The 22,246-nt window shown below is 57.3% G+C and overlaps 2 protein-coding genes across 3 annotated transcripts; one reads left to right on the top strand and one right to left on the bottom strand.

Annotated features, from left to right (window-relative positions):
• Nucleotides 1-4,708: 4,708 nt before the first annotated feature.
• Nucleotides 4,709-11,012, bottom strand: P3H4 (prolyl 3-hydroxylase family member 4 (inactive)). 2 transcript variants are annotated; one of them, XR_002737967.2, is made up of 9 exons: nt 10,490-11,012; nt 9,982-10,134; nt 9,686-9,857; nt 8,884-9,012; nt 7,812-7,957; nt 7,084-7,167; nt 5,467-5,611; nt 4,987-5,152; nt 4,709-4,888 (listed from the first exon to the last, which is right to left on the bottom strand). XR_002737967.2 is itself a non-coding variant. In XM_023243541.2 (8 exons), the coding sequence occupies exons 1-8, from the start codon at nt 10,967-10,969 to the stop codon at nt 5,130-5,132; spliced, it is 1,332 nt and encodes a 443-aa protein (XP_023099309.1). In that variant the 5' UTR covers nt 10,970-11,012; the 3' UTR covers nt 4,709-5,129. The 2 variants fall into 2 exon arrangements, 1 of the variants encoding a protein (XP_023099309.1); XM_023243541.2 differs by having other exon boundaries at nt 4,709-5,152.
• A 1,030-nt stretch (nt 11,013-12,042) lies between these two features.
• Nucleotides 12,043-21,396, top strand: FKBP10 (FKBP prolyl isomerase 10). The gene is made up of 10 exons (XM_011289137.4): nt 12,043-12,371; nt 16,226-16,371; nt 16,811-17,000; nt 17,120-17,265; nt 17,670-17,859; nt 18,016-18,161; nt 18,890-19,082; nt 19,496-19,638; nt 19,839-20,002; nt 20,332-21,396. Exons 1-10 carry the CDS (start codon nt 12,127-12,129, stop codon nt 20,515-20,517), a joined length of 1,749 nt encoding a protein of 582 aa, XP_011287439.2. The 5' UTR covers nt 12,043-12,126; the 3' UTR covers nt 20,518-21,396.
• Nucleotides 21,397-22,246: the final 850 nt, after the last annotated feature.

Genomic DNA, 22,246 nt, shown 5'->3' on the forward strand with positions numbered 1-22,246 from the left:
GACTGCACTGTGCGGAGGGTGCCGGACAGAAGCCAGATCCATCCAAAGTGTGTGTGTGTTTGTGTGTGTGTGTGGGGGGGGGTTGCTCCGAGGCCAGGGACATTTCCATTTTTGAGGATTCTAATATATTACAAAAACAAAACAAAACAAAACCAACCACCATCACCAACCAGGTTTGTCAAAATAATTGTGCTAAAGGTTAAAGTCATACGACAAGCATTTTCTGACTTCATTCGTATCCCTGTGTCTCTGTAACTATGAGCATAATCTCATTTGGAGATACCAAAACCTTTTTATTTTTTTTAAAGATTTTATTTTTAAGTAGTCTCTACACCCAATGTGGGGGCTCAAACTTACAACCCCAAGATAAAGAGTCACATGCTCTACCGACTGAGCCAGACAGGTGCACCTCAAAAGCTTTTAATGGGATGTCCTTCATGGCCACGAGGCCTCTAAAAGGCCCCCTGCTCTCCACACCACCACGGCCAGGGAGAGAGACCAGACTCACCACTAAGACTGGCTGACCCTTGCTCCTTCCCGGCTTCCTCCAGGAAGGCCACCAGGATTTGACCAAGTGGTCAAGGGAAAAGGAGGGCATCTCACGTGGCCACTCCTTACTTTGCTCCAGGAACATAGCATCCCATTCTTCTAAAAGAAAACATAAGGGGCGCCTGGGTAGCTCAGTGGTTAAGCCTCTGACTCTTGATTTCCTTTCAGGTCATGATTTCCTGGTCCTGGTATCAAACCCTGTGCTGGAGCCTGCTTAAGAGTCTCCCTTTCCCTCCCCCTCTGCCCCTCCCTTGCTAGTGCACACACTCCCAAAAAATAAAAATAAAAATAGATATATAAATAAATAATAGGAAAGATGAAAAAGGTGACCCCAAATAGAAAATGTTAAGTTCTCTTGGACTTTGGGAGTGACTTACCTTAGTGAGTTCTTCCCAGATTCAGAGGATTAAGGTGGGGTGTGTCTGAAAAAGCAGGTATGTCCTCCCCCTTACCTCAGTTTCCCCACCTGAGTCATGGGTATGAGAGGCGCTCCCACCCCAAGGGCTGTTTAGGGGACAGAAGAGATGGTATCCAGGTGCCCTGGCGCCAAGTGGGACCCAGGCAGGTGGTGGTTACAGGTGACGTGTCCACAGGTCGGCCCGGGGTTCGGGCCGGGGCTGGCTCTGGTGGGTAGCCTGGGGCCCCAACATATTCCCACCTCATCCTCGAGCCATCTTGGGGCCAAGCCAGCCTTCTAGCCTCAGTGGGCCTCGGTTTCCCCATCCATGAAGGTAGGGCCATCTGCCAGGGCTGTCCTTGGAGAGGAGCTGCAAGACCTGGATGAAGAGCCCAGAATAGGGAAGCTGCAGGGAGGTGGGGGCGCTCGGGCCCCGCGGCTGCCGGGACTTCTGTCAGGTTACGCTGTTGGTACCAGGGCCAACTGGACATGGCCTTCCGCCACAGGGAGTCACTCTCTGTCCCCAGGGGGACCCTACTCTCCCAGAGAAAGGGGAACACCAGGGTGAGACTTTAAGAGCTGATTCTCGGGGCACCTGGAGGGCTCGGTCAGTTAAGCATCCGACTTCAGCTCAGGTCATGATCTCCTGGTTCATGGGTTCAAGCCCCATATCGGGCTCTGTGCGGACAGCTCAGAGCCTGGAGCCTGCTTCGGATTCTGTCTCCCTCTCTCTGCCCCTCCCCTGCTCACGCTCTGTCTCTCTGCCTCTCAAAAACAAATAAAAGCATTTTTTTTAATTAAAAAAAAAAAAAAGAACTGTTTCTCAAACCTAAGGGGGGAATTTTTTCCATTGGAATTCACTGGAATTTTGGAAGAGCCTTGGGACTTTCCCCCTGCATTGGCCGTGACTTCTCAGCATTCAAGACCCCCAAGAGTCTGTACCCGGGCTCCCTAACATGGGCCCAATTACCGGGAGCTGACAATGGTGGGGGAGGGGGCAGGCTCAGGAATCCAGGCTGGGACGCAGAACCTGACCGCCTGCTCTTCCTTCCCCCTCCCTCCCGGAAGCCCTCGCCTCCCTCCGTGGGCTGTAGCAATGTGGGGGCTTTGTCCACACATCTCGCCCCAAAGCCAACACCTTTCTCTTTCTCTGAGCAGCACTGTTTGGGGGAGAACAGTTGCAAACCCAGCTCAGCCACCACTCAACTTAAGGAACCTTGGACAAGTTGCTTCTCATTCCTCAGCCTCACCTGTAGCACAAGGGAATTGCTATCTATGTCACAAGACTGTTTTGAGTACCTGCCGAGTGCCCAGCACGTGGTGGGCACTTGCTACATCGTAGCAGTGATGCTCGCCTTAGGATGGGGTCTTTCCGGGTCTGGGCACCTCTGTGGCATCTGTCTGGCCCTACTGTGTGAGGTCATCATCCCCCGTGCCTTTTTGGCCTTCCCTAACCTTCTACCCATTATACTACAGATGCTATGACTGATGAGGTGCTGGGTGGGGTGGTGGGGGGTAGGGTAAGGAGGGAACAGGTGAGACAGATGTGGAGGAGGCAAGGGCATCCCCATGGGGTGGGGTTGGGAGAATGGGCTGGAGGGCCCACGCTGGGACTCGGTCTCACCGGTTTGGGGAGCTGGCCTGGCAATGGGGAGACGCTGGCATCAGGGAGAGGCGGGAGGGGCTGGTGGCTGCCCAGGAAAGGAGAGCTGAGTAAGGGACACGGGGCTACAGGGCCTGGGCAACAGCCTGGATGTGGGGGGAGCACCTAGGCAGGAGCTGGGGACATCCCCGTCACACCCGCACTCTGTCTCGCCACCACATGCTCAGAGAAGCCACTCGCAGACGCACACTTAGACACACACAACACATGTCTTGAATGGCCACCCCTCAGGTCTCCCCTTCCCTCCTACCCAGCTCTATTTTCCTGTCTTGATTTATCAGACTAGTCATGTAACTTATTTATTATAACACCTATTGCTTATTGCATAGCTCCCTGCTGGAACACAAGCTCCATGAAGGCAGGGTGCTTGGCCTGCTTGGCCCACTCTTGTATGCCCGGCAACCTACAGTGGGCTTAGCACATACTAGGTGCTCAATAAATATGTGCTGAGGGGCGCCTGGGTGGCTCAGTCGGTTGAGCGTCCAATTCCTGATTTCGGTTCAGGTCATGATCTCATGGTTTATGAGATCGAGCCCCGTGTTGGGCTCTGTGCTGACAGTGTGGAGTCTGCTTGGAATTCTCTCTCCTTCTCTCCACCCCTACCCCACTTGTGCGTGCTCTCTCTCTCAAAATAAATAAACTGAAAGCAAATAAACATGTACTGAGTGAGCAAACCCCTCTAGAAACACATTCATGAATGCGCACGCTCATGTGCAGAAATAGTCACCCCCCAAACTGCCACAGACATTCTCAGACACAGGTACACAGGCTCACAGGTTCACACCCAGACCCACACGTCCACGCAGCACACAAGACACAGACCTTCTCGCTCCCGAACACACACCCTTTCAGACTCACACCCAGCTGTCCAGATTCCAAAGCTCCTACTCACAGCAGGCACGCTCCAGCGCATCCCAGCTCCCCTCCTCCGCAGTGCCAGCCCCAAGGGCAGCCCCTCCCAGAACCAGGGGGCGGGGCCCCGGTGGAAGCTGACAGCACAGCAGCTAGAAAGGGGTGGGGCGGGGCAGGGCCACCCTGGCACCCGGGAGCTCTGAGGAGACGCTGCCACTTTAGACCCACCTACGTGGAGAGAAGGGAGTGAGGTCACCGGTGCCCTCAGCCTTGACCCAGCCCTGCTGCAGCCCGACTCTGGCCTTCCTGTCTTTGTCTCCACCAAAGACCCAGGGGAGGGGTTGGGGGTGAGGCAGAGAGTCCTCCTGGGCACAGAGATGGGCAGGGCCCAGAACAGGTCCCCTGGCCCATCAGTAGGGAAGGCAGGGGTGTGGGCAGCGAGAACTGGGCCTTCCCAGCATCAGCTCCACCCTCCAGTAGCAAAAGAAGCCTCCTACAGCACCCTGCCCCCCGGGGCGGCCTGAAACATGGGGAATCGGGCAGAACTGTTACCTGCCGTGTCCTGGCCCAGGGACCCTCTCCAGAGAGGCCCTTTTTGCCCCCACCTTCCCACTGTGGAACATGGGGAGGACGCTGGTGAGTCACAGCGCCGAACAGCCACCTGAAATCATCCTTACCTCTGCACCTCAGGACTCTCTGCCCCCCTGGAGCTGAAGCAAGATTGGGCAAGAGGATCTGGCAGTCCCAATGCCACCGTTAGGTCTCATGTTATCAGACTGTGTCCTTAGGGCCCCTCTGGCTGTTCCGATGGAGCCCCAACCTCTGCTGAGGAATGGGAGAATGGGCACACAGCAAGGCAGGGCTTGCTCGCTCAGACCCTAGAGAACCTGGGTCAGTAAATGCCTGAAAGTAAAAACCGGAAGTAAATGTCCTTAGCCCCCTCCCAATGCTCACCACACTCCCTGAGGGGAAGTAATGCTGGACTAGGAAAATACAGCACAACCCATGTTAGAAATCTGAAACCATCTTCCAGGGACCAGGAAAGGAACTGTGTGCTCACGCCCCCTGGTGGCAGATCTGCAATTGCACTCTGCTCTCACAACCACCCAGGGTCCCCCGAGGCCAAAACTGTGCCTTTGGCCCCCTCGCCCACCACTTATTTACAGATGAGGGGAGATGGACGCAGAGGGAGGCAAGGAAGGATCTGCACCCTTAGCCCAGGGGAGCCTGGAACCCAGGTGCTGCAATTCATTCAACAAGAAACTTTTATTGAGCACCCACTGCCAGCATGCCAGAAGCCGCTGGACTCCTGGTCCAGTGCTCTTCGTGACACTGGCTGCCCCTCTGCTGTCTCTGAAATTCAGGCTGAGACCCCAACTTGGAGGAGCAGGAACCTTCTTCAGGAGACTGTCCGGGTGAGGAGAGCCCTGGGGAGGAGGAAGGGCCATCAGCAGCTGTAGCACCACCAACTTGGGGTCCAGAGACCCAGAGAGGAGACAGGAGGGACCCGGGGAGCAGCGCTCACAGGTGGGACCGGATGGGGCCTGGTCAGCTATGTCCATTTTACGTTTTTAATAAATAGTTCTTGCTGCTGCCCAGGCTGGTGAGGGTGGTCCCACTGGGCCCAGGCTTCCCCAGCAATTCAGGGGTGCAAGGGTAGCTCTCTTCTCATGCTAGTTCAGGCTCCAGCTCTGAAAAGGAAAGGAGGGAGCACCAGGTTAGTCCCCCCACCCACTCCCAAAGAGCATCTGGGGGCTGTCCTGGGGGCGAGGGGGCAGGCAGGAGCGAGGCTCCCTAGGACAGGTCTCAGCTGGTCCCGGCTCTGAGAAGGATGCCACCCCCTCACACACAAAGTGGGACAGGGTTGGCTAACAGGCTAGAAGCCCCCCGAGGCGGGAGATCCTGGCGCTCCGACTGCCTCTGCGGCCCAGTATGTGGATCCTTCTGTGGCCAACCTCCATCCCAGGCCGCATCCCCACCCTCCACCCCGACTCGAGTCACTGACCGGCCTCCGCCTCATCACCCTTGGCATCCGGTTCCTGCCACCAGTCAGCGTAGATGCCCTCCTCGTAGTCCCCCTCCCCCTCGAACTCGGCATCGGATGGGGGATCCTTGGGCTCCACAGGCGGCACCGTCTCTTCCAGCTCCATCTACAGCAGCCCCAGGGTAGGGAAAGAAAGGAGGTCACAGCAGGCACAAACCCAGACCGGCTCCCTTCCTGGCCGAGGGGCCCCCTATCCCATCTCAGCCCCCAAAGCCCCTCCTTCCCCAGTCTCAAGATCCCACACAGGACTGATCTGAAGGTTTCTCCCACAAGGTCCCATTCCCAAACTGCCACTCCCCGCACCGATGTATGGGGCTCCCCCGACAGAGAGTCAATGTTAGCGTGAGCACTGCTTTCTCCAAGGCCATCCTTTTAAGCATAAATTCCATAGCCATAGCGGATGCTGCTACTCCCTGCATGCTGTCTGCTCATGCAATTTCTTGGCCAGAAACACGGTTGCCCCCCCACCCCCACCCCGTGCCTGGATCGCTCTCGTTGACTCACCAATGCCAGGCATCAGCTCCAGGATTCAGCCCTGGCCGATGACCCTGGCTGGATCTGGAGCCCTCCTCTGGTGCCCCGTGCTGACCTCTCCCGAGCACTGTTTGTGCCTCCCCAACTAGACTGTGAGCTGCTTGAGAAGGGGACTGTACCTTTTCATCAACTTACCCCAGCCCCACACATTGTCTGGCAAACAGCCGGCCACAAATAAGTGTAATCAAAATGGCCACCATCCACCGAGCACCTGCTCTGGGCCAGCTCTGGGGAAGACACTTTCCATACTTGATCTCATTTCACGGTCACCACAATGCTGTGACACCGGCATCACCCTCCCCATTCGAGATGCAGGAACTGAAGTTCAAGAGCTACCTGAGACTTGCCTGGAGGCTGCCCAGCTGGTAAGCAGAGGGGCCAAGTCTGGCTGTCACCAAGGCCGGGGTGCACACAGCGTAGCCCCTCCCCCATGCGTGATGAGTGGGGGCACGGGGTGAGTGAACAAAGTGGGGGATGGATAAATAAATAAGCGCCGAGCAGCCACACCTCACAGAAATTTGGACTCCCAAACCCTCATTCAGGATCAAGGGATCACACTTCAGTCCTTGCTTCCTGGCACCGGCATTCATTCATTCACTGGTTCATTCAAACTCAGTTTCCCGGTGCCAGCTCTGGGGCAGGCGCTGTGGAAAAGCTGGGAATAACCTGGCCCCCCATCCCAAAGCACGAGCCTCTGAGAGACTGGCTGGAGAAGGGATGGATCAGGGCTGCAAGTAACTCCAGGGCCAGGGAGGCACAGAGGGTCACAGTTGGTGTTGCAAGCCCAGAAGGCAGAGCCAGAACATGCAGGGAGGGCTTCCCGGAGGAGCGCCACTTGAGCTGGGCTGGGGGAGTTATGTGGCAACATTCAGACACGCAGAGAAGGAGAGCATGAGAACACTGAGTGGGGAGCAAAGAGCGGGTATAGATAAGGAAGCAGCTGACTGCCCCCGGAGGTAGGGCCGAGCTTTGGCACAGAGGCCCTCCAGGAAGAGATCAAGGGTCCCCGCCATGGCCCAGCCTAGAGAGCAGGTGGCCACTTACCTCATCATCTGGCTGCAGGTACATATGTGCGAACTCCAGCAGTTCTCGAAGCTCCGCTGTCTGATTGTGGTAGAGCGTGGCCTCCTGAGAGGAAGGGGGGGGAAAGTGAGGTAAGCCAGAGCCTGCCGCCAGATGGTAGAGGAGCCAAGTTGGGATCTGGGTGCCCCCCGCCCCCGCCCCGCACGCTTTTTCAGCTCAAGGAGCAAGGAACAGGTATCAGTCACATGCTGACTGAAAAATCATAGCTGTTTGGAGAGGTTAGGGAGGATTGGGAGGGCTCTGTTAGAAAGAGCTCTTTAATCGATTAGCAATGTCTGCCACTAGTAAGGAAATCGAGGGTGGCACCATGTGCCCCATGGCTGCCAGTCTTGCCCTAGATTCCCGGGGGTTTCCTTAGTGGGTCCAAGCTAGGGAGTCCCTGGGAAGGAGGGCAAAAGCCAGCAGTGAGAGTGGTGAGGGTGGGGAGGGGAGCAGGTGGTAATGGACGGGTATTTTTGCACCTCCCACAGCCTGGGCGCTGTGCTACCATTGTGTAGGTGAGGCAACGTATTCAGCAAGGATCAGTAATGTTCCCAGGCCCGTTCAGCAGGTGGGGCTGGCTTTGAACCCAGGACTCCAATCACCACCCATAGTCTTTCTTTTCACTTCCCACCCTGCCTTCCAAAGAAGCCAGAATTTTTTTTTTTAAAACCACCTGTCCCAAGAGTGCCTCCAAAGGCAGTGCCCACCTCCCGGGGCTGGAAGTCCTCCTCCTCCAGGCCCCAGCGAGCCCGGTGGAAGCGGTAATACACCAGGTTCTGCTGCATGACACTGTCGTCAGGGTCGAAGAGCATGTAGCTGGCGGCGCTGCGGGCGGCCTGGCGCACGTCATTCACTGCGGGCAGGACAGGAGTGAGGAGTAGCCCCCGCACTTCCCCGCCTTCAGGGACAAGCCCTTCCTAGACCGTCCCCCTTTCCCAATTCAGTCCAGTGCTCCTGGCTCCCCAGCTGTCCCCCCCCCCCACAGTATCTTTTGGCCCCTTCACCCCACCCAAATGATAATGCAAGCTACAATGTACTGGGCACTTACCACGTGCCAAGCCCGTGTAACTCATTTAAGCCTCACCATTATCATCATCCCTAATATACAGACAAGAAATCTGAGGCACAGAGAGGTTAGGTAAACTGCTCAAGCTCACACAGCTGGAGAATAATGGCACTTGAGAATGAGAGCCCAGAAGCCTTGCCCTCAACCTCTTCACCAACGGACCCATGAATGGTCTCCTGGCCCCTTGGTCCTTAGCTCCTCCACTCCATCTCCAGCCTCCATCTGAATTTTGGCAGCTCTGCATGGCAAGAACTCTGGAGTTCGTCAATCCCGGCCCCCGTGGATGCCAGGCTCTCCCCCAGACGAGGAGAGCCATAAATCCTGGTGCTACTTTTCATTGGCCATGCGACTAATGGCCCCTTGAGCTCTATGAGCCTCAGTTGCCTCATCTGAAAAATGGGTCCCGTAATGTCAGCTGCAGGGGATGGGTGAAAGCACCAAGTGAGATCAACAGATGTGGTAGGCCTTTGTAAACTGTCGACTGTGGTGGAGTCGTTGGCTACACATATTCCCAAGAGGTTTCTGAATTCTCCTAAGGTTGCTCTTTGTTCCTTCCCCTCCTCTCACCTGTTTGCCACCCCCAGCCTTCCCTGCCGTCACGCAGGGTCCTCACATATGAGGGACGGCTCCCCACGACCCTGTAAAACTCTCAGGGCAATGCTTTCTCTTCCCCCGCCCCCCCCCCCCCATCCCAAGCCCACCAGGATGCTCACACTTGTAGTAGGCAAACTGCAGGTAATGATACATGGTGGCCACGAACTTCTCCACGAAATAGCCGCCCACGTTGGGGGTCAAGTTGGCCTCACAGTCCACCTTGCACTGCAGGGACTCTGCAAAGAGATCTAGGGGGTGGGAGGCAGTGGTGAGGAGCCGGTGCCTGCCCAGCCGATGCCACCACAGGAGGTAATGCCAGTAAAGACTTGGCTCAGGATACAAAGGGCAGTGCTGAGGGCAACTACTGTGGCCTGGGTCGCCTTACCACCCCCGCAGCTCAACCCCCACCCCAAAACCGGAGGGAGTTGGGGCATTCTGAGGCAGATGAGGTTTGGAGGTGGGAAGCCTAGGTAGAGAAGCTCAGGAGAGTTCTTTCTGTCCCCGCTGAGGCACCCCGTGGTCAGGGATCCCTAACCAGGTGCGATTTCTGGCCACAAACTGCCTTCTGCACACACCTGCTGGGCTGTTTCTGTACACATGACCACAGCACCTTTGCACCTGTACTGCCCTCCGCCTGAGGCCTGTGAAACCAACGTCCTCAGGCCTTTTTGAGATGTCACCACCTCTCTGCACCAACGCCTAGCACCTTGGACACTCAGGACTGTAGCCTTTCTCACTGACTGAAGGCTCCCAGGGCAGGGATAACACCTTATTTCTGTGCACCTCCCAAGAACCTCCTGGGTGCTCCATACACGCGTTTGGGATGAATACTTACACGTTAAGAGGCCTTAGGAGCGCTGGGAAGCAGGGCCCTGTGGGTGAGAGGGTCACCCACAGGGATCTGGAGGAAGAGGGGAATACCTGCTATGGCCGGGTAGAAGTCCTTGAAGTCCACCTGCTCGTGGGCCCCCTCACAGCCAGCCAGACACCGGGCAAAGACGGCCAGGTACTCAGCCAGGGCCCGCTCCATGTCCTCGGTGCTGCTGCGGAAATCTCCGCTGTTGTAGAGCTTCACAGCCCTGAGGAACACCGCCTAGAGGGGTGCATCAGAGGGGTCAGGGAGACCTCCAACACCTCCCCTCCTTACAAGCCCCGCGGGGGGTGGGGGGACGGTGGTCAGGAAGGAGCTCAGGGCCAGCCCTACCCCTCCAGCCCACCTCATAGGGCTGCGCCTCCAAGTCCGTGAAGGGCTCCTCGGCGGCGTCCAGCAGCCCCCGGTAGTAGCTGAGATACTTGGCGGTTAGCTCGTGCTTCGGGTTCCTCTGGAGGAAGGTGTAGGCCGCGGCCGCCGCCTTCTCCAGCCGGTTAGCCTGCGGGACAGGGACAGAGAGGGTCGGAAGGGCCAGAGATCGAAGCCCTGAGTGCACAAGGGGGCTTGGCTGTCCTTGGTTGTGCGATCGATGCTGCTCCGAGACCGGACGGAATCGGATGCCGGCTCCGAACGACGCGCCCCAGCTGCGCCCAGGAGACGAGGCGGGGCAGGGGGCGCCAGGGGCGAGGGGCACCCGGCCTAGGGGGGCGAGGTGGGACGGTGGCTCCAGGACCTGGGGCGCGGCGGGGCTGGAGGAGGGCGAGGCAGGGCGGGAGGATCCGGGACTGGGGGAGCCCGGGTGGGGCCGGTGGGTCGCGGAGGTGGGGGGTGGGGGCGCAGGGGAAGGCACCCACCTTGAACAGCGCGTAGTGCAGGTACTGGTAGGGCAGGCGGCTCTGGAAGTCGCGCAGCAGCTGCCGCGGCGGGTAGGGCACCTGGAAGGCGGGCAGCGTCCGCTTGCAGCGCCGCAGACAGGCGGCGCGTTCCAGGACGTGGCCGAAGAGCCGCAGCTCGCGGGCCCACTCGTCGCCGCGGCCGCCGTCGGGGCCGGGCTCGGGCCCCGGGAAGGAGGCCGCGGGCGGCGCAGGGCCGCTGCAGTTGGCGTGGCAGAAGGCCTCGCTGTCCCGCAGCAGCCGGTGCAGCCGCAGCGCCGCCTCGAGGTAGCGCGCGCTCTCGCGCCAGCTCTCGCCCTCGTACTGCTCGAGCGCGTGCCCGTAGGCCGCGGCCAGGGGCATCAGGTCCTCGGGCGGGAAGCCCCGGAAGCTGTACTTCTCGTACTGCCCCGCGGCGCTGCCCAGCAGCAGCCACAACAGCCCCCACGCCGCCCGCCCCATGGCCGCGCCGCGCCGGCCGGCTCTCCCGGGCCGAGGAGGCGTCCAGGCCGCGCGGGCGGGCGGGGGCGCCGAGGGGGCCGGGCGGGGGCGCCCGCTGGGTCTTAGCGCCGGGCAGCGACGGCAGGAGGGCGGAGTCGAGGTCTGGGTCAGCTCTCCCGAGGGGCACAGGGCCCACCGGGACCCTGAGGCCCCTACGTTGGCCGACCTCCTGCCCTTTGGGGGGGGGGGGTGTCTTCCCCTTGACAGATGGTAAGTGGGTGGAGGAACGCTTCCCGCAGGGAAGGGGACCCGCAAAGCCTCTCCCCACGCAAAGACAGTCCCCCACCTTAAGATCAAGACATTGAGGGAGCGCCGCCTCCACCACTCTGCCCAAACCTTGGCATCTGGTCTTCTTTCCATTACAGAGTCCCTCCTGCTCCTTCTCCGCCCCTAGCAGTCACTTCTAGTGTCCCTCCGCTCCAGTCCGCGACTCGGAGGCGCACTCCTGGTTTCACCCCGCACACATCACTCTCGCTGCCGCCCACCTATGTCCATCCCCGCGCGGGATCGTCCTGACTGTCCAGCTTTTGCGGGACCACGCAGCTCGATCCTGGAGAGGCCATCGCTGAGACAGTGGGGATGTGGGGCGTAGGGAGTACCGAGACACCCCCTCAGATTCTGGAGCCTCACCAGCCACCTAGAGAGGCCTAGATTTGGGGGGGAGGCCAACGAAAGAAACAAGGGATACTTCAGTCCGGCTTTAGGACCCAGGGGTTCGGGAAAAAAAAGACACTGAACTTTTTTCTTTCTTTTTTTTTTTTTTTTCTTTTAATGGGGGTCAGCTCCAACTTCTCCGCTTTCCCGAACCTCCCTCCCAGGCTGAGGCCCCAGGACGCTGAGCCCCGGGAGATAGGGAGGGGGGATCTGGATCTGGAGTTCTTGGTGGTGCATTCCTGGACTCCTACACTCAGCCTTGCCCCCTCCTCCCATTCCACCCTCCGTCCTCCGCCCCGCCAGCTCTTTCTCCCCTGCCCCCATTCCACGTGGACTAGCCAGGGCGGGGGTGGGGACCAAGGACAGGAAGGGGGGGAGCCAGCTCCGGGAGGAGGGGGAAAGGAGGTTGTCGGCGGCGACTCCCTCGCTCGCCCTCACTGCCGGCGGTCCCAGCTCCAGGCACTATGTTCCGCACAGTGCCCCCCAGCCGCACCTTCTTCCGGCTCCCCCTGCTGCAGTTGTTGCTGCTGCTGGTACAGGCAGTGGGGAGGGGGCTGGGCCGTGCTAGCCCGGCCGGGGGCCCCCTGGAAGATGTAGTCATCGAAAGGTACCACATCCCCAGGACCTGTCCCCGGGAAGTGCAGATGGGGGACTTTGTTCGCTACCACTACAACGGCACTTTCGAGGATGGCAAGAAGTTTGACTCCAGGTAATGGGTTGGGTGCCCTCAGACTCGCCCCTCCCCTTGGGGCCAGGCTGTCTCTATCCTGGGGATCCCTAATTGCCCTTTGAGGATGTGTCTGCATCCCCTACTTACTCCATGATCTCCTGAACCCTAACACAGCACCCTGAGGCTGGGGGCTCCCAGACATCCATCTTCCCAAAGATTTCCCTGCCCTTAATTTCAAACCCTCACCTCTTAAAGGACCCCAGTTTCTTTCACAACAAACTCCCCACATTCCCCAAAGTGTTTGATGATCAAGGTGAACTGCTCTATTTACTCAACAGTGCTTTATTTAAAGACATGGCAGGGAGGAGGTTCTGGTCCCCAGCGTTGGGGGGAAGGGCATGGTCCCTGATGCATGTGAATCCTCCAGTGGTCTCAGCCTGGGACCCCCTCCCTTTCCACCCGGGCTGAATCCCTTCTGGTTCCAGCCCCAGGTTTCCGTGCCTTTGTAACCAGAGAAGAGTCAATAGAACTTTTTTGGAGGCGGTGGGGGTTATAAGCAACCAGCATGTTAAAGAAGGGTGAACATTGTAAGACAGCAGGATGGATCTAGGAGTGTAGGGCATAGCTCCGTGTGGGACAGATAGGGACCCTATCTGTCTACGTGTCACATGGCTGGGCATTGCCCCCCTGGGCTCCCGGAGGGTTCTCGTACCTCCCTCTCTGGGTCTCCCTGCACCACCGCCCCCCCACCTCCCTCCATCTTAGCTCTACCAGGCCAGTGCTGCCACCCATCTTGCCAGGCTTGGGGTTTGAAGGATGGGGTTCTGATCCGATCAGGCCTTTTAGTCTGCTCTGGCAAGTCACTTTTGTTGGTGGGGGCAGGGCAGGGCTGTTCGGTTAAACCTCAGGTCCCAGTCACACCGCATCCTTAGAAGTCAGTCCCTCTTAGACCCTTTCCCAAAGCACACAACTCAGCCCGCGGGAAATTAGCTTCCATGGCTTTGGAAGGCAGGCAGTGTATTAAGAACATGAACTCCAGAGTCCAAGACCTTGGGTTCAAATCCAGCCAATGACCGTGGACAAGGAATTAGGCCTCTTTAAGCCTCATGTTCCTTATCTGAAAAAATGGAGATGAAAAACAATCTGGAAAATTAAGTCCTCCCTTCCTAAGGCAGATAATAGGGCTTAAGCAAGATGATGAATGAAAGAACTTCACATAGTGCCTGCAAATACCAAGGCAAGTTCAGGGAACATTAGCCTTGACCCTGGGGAGGACTGGGTGCCCTTATCATGTTTAACTGGTAGGAACTTTGTGCAGTGCTTGGGCCCTCACAAGAGCACCGTGAAGGAAGCAGCTCAGTGGGCAGAATGAGGTGTGGACAGTGGCCAGAAGCACCGCCCAAGCCAGGGAGGGGTTGGGAGCAGGGGATGACTTCCTTGGTGGGACTCTAGGAGCCAGACTGGCCCCAGTTTGTGCAGTGGTGAGCTTGGAAAACTTTCCTAACCCCTTAACCCCTTTGATCAAAATGAAAATCTCTCAGGGCGCCTGGCTGGCTCAGTCAAAAGAACATGCATCTCTTGATCTTGGAGTCATGAGTTCGAGCCCCATGTTGGAGGTAAAGATTACTAAATAAATAAATAAATAAATAAATAAATAAATAAACAAACTTGAAAAAAAATAAAATGATTTAGGGGTGCCTGGGTCAGTTAAACATCCAACTTCAGCTCAGGTCATAATCTCATGGTTCGGTTCTTTTTTTTTCTTTTAACGTTTATTTATTTTTGAGACAGAGAGAGACAGAGCATGAAGAGGGGAGGGGCAGAGAGAGAGGGAGACACAGAATCCGAAACAGGCTCCAGGCTCCGAGCTGTCAGCACAGAGCCCGACGCGGGGCTCGAACTCACGGACCGTGAGATCATGACCTGAGCCGAAGTCGGACGCTTAACCGACCGAGCCACCCAGGCGCCCCTCAGTTCTTTTTTTTAATGTTTTTTTTTTTTTTTTTTTTCATTTTTGAGAAAGAGAGAGAGAGCGCAAACGGGGGAGGGGCAGACAGAGAGGGAGACAGGATTTGAAGCAGGCTCTGTGCTGAGAGCCTGTCGCTGTGGCTGGGCTCCAACTCACGAATCATGAGATCATGACCTGAGCCGAAGTCAGAGGCTTAACCGACTGAGCCACCCAGGCGCCCCTCTTGGTTCAGTTCTTGCAGAGCCCTCTTCGGATCTTCTGTCTCCCTCTCTCTCTGCCCCTCCTCTTCTCCACTCCCCCACTCTCACGTGTGCATGTTCTCTCGAAAATAAACAATTAAAACAGTAAAAAATAAAATAATGGAAACAAATTTTAGGGGCGCCTGGGTGGCTCAGTTCGTTGAGCATCCGACTTGGGTTCAGGTCATGATCTCGCGGTTCGTGAGTTCAAGCCCCACGTTGGGCTCTATGTTGACAGCTCGGAGCCTGGAACCTGCTTTAGATTCTGTCTCCCTTGATCTCTCTGCCCCTCCCCCATCTGTGCGCACTTTCTCAAAAATAAACATTTAAAAAAATTGTTTTAAGTACAAATCTCCCATCCTCCCTTAACTTCTGAAAACTCGAAACTGTAGCTAAAAGCAAATAAAAGCCTGGTGTCCCTGGGTGGCTCAGTTAGTTGAGCCTCTGACTCTTGATTTGGGCTCAGGTCATGATTCCAGGGTTGTGGGATCAAGCCCCACATCAGGTTCTGCACTGAGCATGGAACCTGCTTGAGAGTCTCTCTCTCTCTCTGTCTCTCCCTCTGCCCCTCTCCCCAGCTCTCTCTCTCTAAAATTAAAAAAAAAAAAAAAGCCGATAAAAGTCAAGAGATACAAACTTCCAATTATAAAATAAATAAGTCATGGGGATATGATGTATAGAAAATAGTATTGTATTAACTTTGGACAGTGACAGATGTTAACTACACTTATTACACAATAAGTATGATCTCGTATGTAAATGTCAAATCACTTTGTTGTACACCTGAAACTAAATCTTGTATGTCGATTATACTGCAACAAAAAGTAATAAGTAGAAGTAAAATAAAATAAAAATGAAAGCCATGGCAATTTTAGAACAGGCCTTTCCAAAATTGGAAACCAATCCCTACCCTCAGTCAGCTCTGCTTCCCCCTCCTTTCCCTGGAAAAGCCATTGGTGCAGTGGCACAAACACGGAGTTGAGCAGACTGCATATTAGCTGTGTGACCTTGGGCAAGTCATTCAGTCTCTTGTCTCAATTTTTGTCATAAGAAAAATGAAAACAGGGACACCCGGGTGGCTCAGCTGGTTAAGCGTTCAACTTCAGCTCAGGTCATGACTCGTCTGTCAGCCTGGAGCCCACTTCCGATCCTCTGTCTCCCCTTCTCTCCCCTCCCCTGCACACGCTCTCTCTCAAAAATAAATGTAAAAATTTTTTTCAGAACAATGAAAACAGTAATGCCCATTTCACAGGGGAAAGGATTAAGTAGGTGATTGTAAAACAGGCTAAGCATTTATCTGGCACATCGTAAATGCTCAATAAATGCTTCCTTCCCCTTTAGCACCCCTTTGCTGTCGGCAGATGGTGGTAGCTCCCAGGCCTGCACAGCCCTCCCCTATCCCGGGCAAATAAAAGCTCCTGGCCTCCTGGGGGACTCCTCTTGTGTGACAGCCCATCTTGTTAAGGTGGGAGTCATGGCTGACCTAGGGGGAGGCGTGAAGACGAGACAGGAGCATGTGGACCTACACCTGTGATAGGGAGGGGGCTTGAGTGTGTGTGTGTGTGTGTGTGTGTGTGTGTGTGTGTGCGCGCACGTGTGTGTGTGCGCGTGCGTGCGCGCACCTGTGCATGTATGCAATCAAGGCCCGAGGCCAGTGTCTCCCATCTGTTTCCGCTCTCCCCCAGCTATGACCGAAGCACCTTAGTGGCCATCGTGGTGGGCGTGGGGCGCCTCATCACCGGCATGGACCGAGGCCTCATGGGCATGTGTGTCAACGAGCGGCGACGCCTCATTGTGCCTCCCCACCTGGGCTACGGCAGCATCGGTGTGGGTGAGAGGGGTCGGGGCACCCGCATGGGGATGGAGGAGACAGGAGTCAGAATCGAGGACCCCAGGGCCAGAAAACTGAAGCGCAGAGCAGGAGAGCGACTTGCCCAAGGTCACACTGAATATGCCGTGTGGATAGTGGCAGGTCTGGGACTCGAATTTCAGTCCCCCGGCCCTGGAGTCGGGGGAAAGGCGATGACAGGGCCCTGGGTGGGATCCAAGCTTGACTAGGGAGAAGGGGCACTAGGAGTGGTGGAGGGAGGGGCCAAGCTGGACATTCAAATGTCCATTCCACCCACCACCCTGGGGCTGCAGCAAATGTGGTACCGCCTCTGATACAAGGTAAGGGCCGGAGGGAGTCCTGGGGCCCTAGGGACCGTGGCATGGCGAGGGGTCTGGGGGAGTTGCACCGAACGTGAGCTGTGGCTGCTGGACCCTCACAGCGGGGCTCATTCCCCCGGATGCCACCCTGTACTTCGATGTGGTCCTGCTGGATGTGTGGAACAAGGCAGACACTGTGCAGGTGAGCACCTTGCTGCACCCAGCCCACTGTCCCCGCACGGTCCAGGACAGCGACTTTGTCCGCTACCACTACAATGGCACGCTGCTGGATGGCACTGCCTTTGACACCAGGTGAGGGCTGGAGGGAGTCCTGGGGGGCCGGGGACTGTGTGGCATGATGTGGAGGGTGTCCGGGTCCCATCCGGCCTCTCCCATCTCCAGCAGCATCACTTCTACCTCATTCTCTGCAGCTACAGTAGGGGCGGCACTTATGACACCTACATCGGCTCTGGCTGGCTGATCAAGGGCATGGATCAGGGGCTGCTGGGCATGTGTCCTGGAGAGAGAAGAAAGATCATCATCCCTCCGTTCCTGGCCTATGGCGAGAAAGGCTATGGTGAGGGCAGACAGAGACTCGGGGATTCCTCAGAAGAGGGCTGCCGTATACAGTTGTTATACAGTTGTTCAGGCTGTGTACTGCACAAGGGCACTCAGCCAAGGAGGCAAGTAGGGTAGGAGTGAAATCTAGCTCTTGGTGGTGATCTCACTAAGAAGGGGTGCTTTATTCTGATTCACACAATCATTTAGGATGGGCTGGTGGTGGCCTGGGGGAAAATCCAGCTCACGCCTTACAGGGAGAGCAAGAAACAGGGCTGCTGCTGAGGGTATGGAAAGGTCTCTGGAGAGCAGAATTAGCACCTTTTTACAGGGTGCCCACATGGGCCTTCCTGAGTCAAGAAGGAGCCCTGGTTTGCTCTCCAGTTGTACCACTTGTATGGTTCAAGTCTATCCCTTCCCCAGGGACTGTGATCCCCCCACAGGCCTCCCTGGTCTTCCACGTGCTACTGATTGATGTCCACAATCCGAAGGACACCGTCCAGCTGGAGACACTGGAGCTACCTCCTGGCTGCGTCCGGAGAGCTGTGGCTGGAGACTTCATGCGTTACCACTACAATGGCTCACTGATGGACGGCACCCTCTTTGATTCCAGGTGTGTGGTTGGTGGCGGGGAGGCGGGAGGAAGTCCCAAGAAGCTGAGGCAGGATCTGGGGTCACCCGGGGCCGCAGCTGGAGGTGGCTCCATCCTGCCTGGAAGGGCAGGGGCCCCTTTGACCCCCTGGCCCGCCCTCCCCACCCTGTATTGCAGCTACTCCCGCAACCACACCTACAACACCTATGTGGGGCGGGGCTACATCATCCCAGGGATGGACCAGGGGCTGCAGGGCGCCTGCATGGGGGAGCGCCGGAGGATCACCATACCCCCCCACCTCGCCTATGGGGAGAACGGGACCGGTAGGCATGTCCCTGTGCTCGCGGTCACCGCCTCGGCAGCTCCACAGACTGCTCCCCCACCTCCCCAGCACAGGGCCGGTCCAGCCACCGCTCTGCCCCTCTCGCCGCAAAACCCATCACCCACCCACCTTCTGCCACACAGACTCCATCCTTTTCTCCAGGGGCCCTCCCCTCCCTTCTCCCTTCTATACTGGAGAAGGGCAGCCGACTCCTGAGCTGGGGAGGCGGGGGTGGCTATGGGAGGACAGAAACAGTGTAGCCCTAGGAAGCAAAGAAACCTGGACTTGGCTTATGCTAACTACCTTGGATGTAAATTGAAAAATAAATAAGTTATTAATAAAAAAGAGAAAAGAAAGAAAAAGATGATTGAAAAAGGAAAAGAAAAAAAAAAAAAAGAAAGAAAGCACCTGGACTTGAGACCCAGCTCTGCTGGAAGCCTCAGTGTCCTCACCTGTAAAATGGGACTAAGGACATTGACCAACAGGGTAAGTTACTGGGAGGTTGCGAGATGATGTGTGTAAAGGGCTTTCTAACTGGCATGGCCCTCCCCTCCCCTCCCCTGCCCCTCACCCCCACAAGAGGTACTGAAGAAGAATTGACCCTGGGGACGAACACCCCATCCCATCCTCTTTGGAAAACACAGGGCGGGGAAGGTCTAGGGGCCTCCTTGGAGGCCTGAGCAGCCCCTCCTGGATTCTGAGCCGATCCACTCCCCGTTCTGGCCCCAGGAGACAAGATCCCTGGCTCCGCGGTGCTGATCTTTGACGTCCACGTCATTGACTTCCACAACCCTGAGGATCCAGTGGAAATCAAGATACTGTCCCGGCCCTCTGAGACCTGTAACGAGACCGCCAAGTCTGGGGACTATGTTCGCTACCACTACAACTGCTCCCTGCTGGATGGCACCAAGCTCTTCTCCTCGTGGGTCCGGGGCGGGGCCAGGGCTGGGCAGGTGGGTGGGCCCAGGCGTGGGGAGTCCCCCAGCACCTCCACTCGTGCTTCCCCCATAAGTTCCCATCCAGCGAGCGTGGGGTGGGGCACGAGGAGCTGAGACTCTTTACTGGCGGGACTGGAAGGGTGAGGCTGGCAGTCTGGAGGTCTGTTTGTGGGGGGGAAACCAAAGCAGGGAGAGGGGAGCCCTCCAGGCTACACTTCAGGGGCAGCGGCAAGACAGGGAGGGCGCCCCATCTCTGAACTGTCGGTCCCACGCTCTGCTGTGTGGGGCGGGCACCAGAAGTGACTGGGAAACGGGGAGGGCCGGGCTCGCTGGGGTGTGAACCTGCCTGGGACGAGGATGGGTGCTGAACTGGGAATCTGCTCTCCCCCCGCCCCAGCCACGACTACGGGGACCCCCAGGAGGCTACTCTGGGGGCCAATAAGGTGATCGAAGGCCTGGACACGGGCCTGCAGGGCATGTGTGTGGGAGAGAGGCGGCAGCTCGTGGTGCCCCCGCACCTGGCGCACGGAGAGAGCGGAGGTGAGGGGCAGACTGGTCCTTTGCCCCCGCCCGCCTTGGGCCTGGGCGGTTGGTGGGAGGAGTGAGGGAAGCCTTCCCAATGGTTCTGTAAACATCCCGTGTGCCCAGTAGGGGAAACTGAGGCATGTGGGCTAGGGAGCACACTGGGCTCAGACCCTGGCCTGATCGGGACGCTTTCCTTCTGTCCTCCCTCCCTCCAGCCCGGGGTGTCCCGGGCAGCGCAGTGCTGCTGTTTGAGGTGGAGCTGGTGTCTCGGGAGGAGGGGCTGCCCACCGGCTACCTGTTTGTGTGGCACGAGGACCCTCCTGTCAACCTGTTTGAAGGCCTGGACCTCAACAAGGATGGCGAGGTCCCCCCGGAGGAGGTGGGTGAGGAGCTCACTCCGTGCGGTCACCCCAACAGAAACCACCGCCCCGTGTGGTGGCATGAAGCAAACACAGTCTACGTCTGTTGTCCTGTCTGTGCCTGTTTCTGCCCTTGCGCTGGGTCACTGCGCCTTAGGTCCCCTGTCCCTGCCTCTTCTTCATGCAACCCACCCCACCCCCCAATGCTGCCTGGCCCCCAGCACCTGCTCTTCTCCTCTGTGCCTCCCTGTGCCCCAGGGCCTTTCCCAAGGCCACCCACCGCCACTCAGGCGAGACCCTCACTCCCCTCTCCCCTCTCCCCTCTCCCCTCGGCTGTCTTGGCTCCTAGTTCTCCGCCTTCATCAAAGCTCAAGTCAGTGAGGGCAAAGGACGCCTCATGCCTGGGCAGGACCCAGAGAAGACCATAGCAGACATGTTCCAGAACCAGGACCGCAACCAGGATGGCAAGATCACTGTCGAGGAGCTCAAACTGAAGTCAGACGAAGACCAGGAGCGAGTCCATGAGGAGCTCTGAAGGGCAGGGGCCTGGGCCCAAATGCAAAGGCCCACTTCTCGGGGGGGTGGGGGGACAGCGGGCGGTGGCGCTGACCTTCCAAGGGTCACCCTCCCCTGTGCTGGCATGTTGGCTGGGAGCATCTAAAAAGTGGTCAGAGATGACTCTGGTCTTGCCACCGGCCCGAGAGTAAAATCTACAGCACAGACCTCTATTCAGGTTTTCTCTTCCCACCCCGCACCCCTCACTTACAAGTTTTGGAGTCACAAAGCCAACCCGGTGATTGGTGGAGTCTAGGGGCTGGATGCCGCCACTGCTGGCCCCTCGCCCATACCTCCCCTCCGCATCACCATACAATGAACACGGCCAGCCGAGTTCACCATTTCATTTCCCCAAGCTTCCCTTTTATCTGTACTTTTCCTTGCCGTCCCCAAGCACCCCCCTACAGCCCCCATTTCTGTGTCGAAGCAGCTCCCAGGAGCATGAACCAGGACTGGCCAGACCCTCAGCCTTCCTCTCTCAGCTCTGGCTGGCTTCTAGGAAGGGCCTCCCCCCTTACCTGTTCCCCCACACCTATCCCCTCCCCCCTCACTACATCCAGTAGCGGCTGAAGGCCCCTGGGGTGCTGCAGTCAGGGCTGGGTTTGCCTTGCCTTTCATCCCTAAGGAAGGCTGCTTTCTCGAAAGGGACAGAGAACCGGGGAAGAGTACGAAGGGTAACTACTGGGATGGGTCTTAGGGCTATGAAATCCTTGGGAAATCCTGGTTTCAGGGCAGAGTTAAACTTGGAAGAGGGGCTTGTTTGGGGTGAGAGGGGAGTGGACAGAGCTCTGCACACTCAAAAGGCTAAATTGGTGTCAGATCCCTTTCTCCTTTGTGCCAAATAAAAGACTGAACCAAACACCTCAGGCTGTGCTCTTTCCTTGTGTGTATGGCGGGGAGGCCCTCAGACCCAAAGATTGGGGAAGAAAGGGGAACAAAGCGGGCCGTCTCTTCATACCTCATCAGCTCAAGATACTGTGTCCCTCGGTCTCAGCCTCCTGCCTCCTGAGGCCTAACCGGGGCCCTCCCCAAGGAAAGGGACCCCCAGTCTGCCAGAGGGAGGGTGCAGAGTGGGCATCTACAAAGGGGCCTGCCAGGAACGTGTGGAGAGATGATCCGGGTCTCCTAACCATCCCAGCTGAACAAAGAGGCGGTCCCTGACCTCCAACATGACTCAGGGGTTAGATCAAACCACACAGGTCAGAATCCTCTCTTCCATGTAAACCGGTTCCAGTACTCAGCTATCCCCACCTCTCCTTGCTCCTGGCGGCCAGCCTTTCCCACCTGCCGGATCCACCCTCCTGCCTAAAGGAAAGGTAACAGAGTTGCAGTCTGCAGGCCATCTGCCCCTCACCTGCCTGGCTGGACTCTGGCCAGTGCAACAAAAATGACCTGAGCCAAGAAAGAACGGGGGAGCAGGGGAAGCTTGGGAGAGAAAAAGTTGGTGCTGGACTCCCTGGACCGACCTGTCCCCACAAGCACCTGTTTCTTATCCAGCACCCTGAGACACATGACTTTTCCCATGGCCAGTAATAGACACTCCTGGACCCAAAGCAACCAGAAGGCACCTCCGGATCTGACGGTGGCTACAGACCTGGCCTCGCATGGTAACCGCCCCCTTCCCAGAAGCTAACAGGCCAGCCCTGAACTGAAGCCCGTTTGAAGGCACGATGCAGAAGAAACAGTATGGCTTGGGTCAGGAACACTCA

Source organism: Felis catus, chromosome E1 (genome assembly GCF_018350175.1).
Source record: "Felis catus isolate Fca126 chromosome E1, F.catus_Fca126_mat1.0, whole genome shotgun sequence".
Classification (NCBI taxonomy): Eukaryota; Metazoa; Chordata; class Mammalia; order Carnivora; family Felidae; genus Felis; species Felis catus.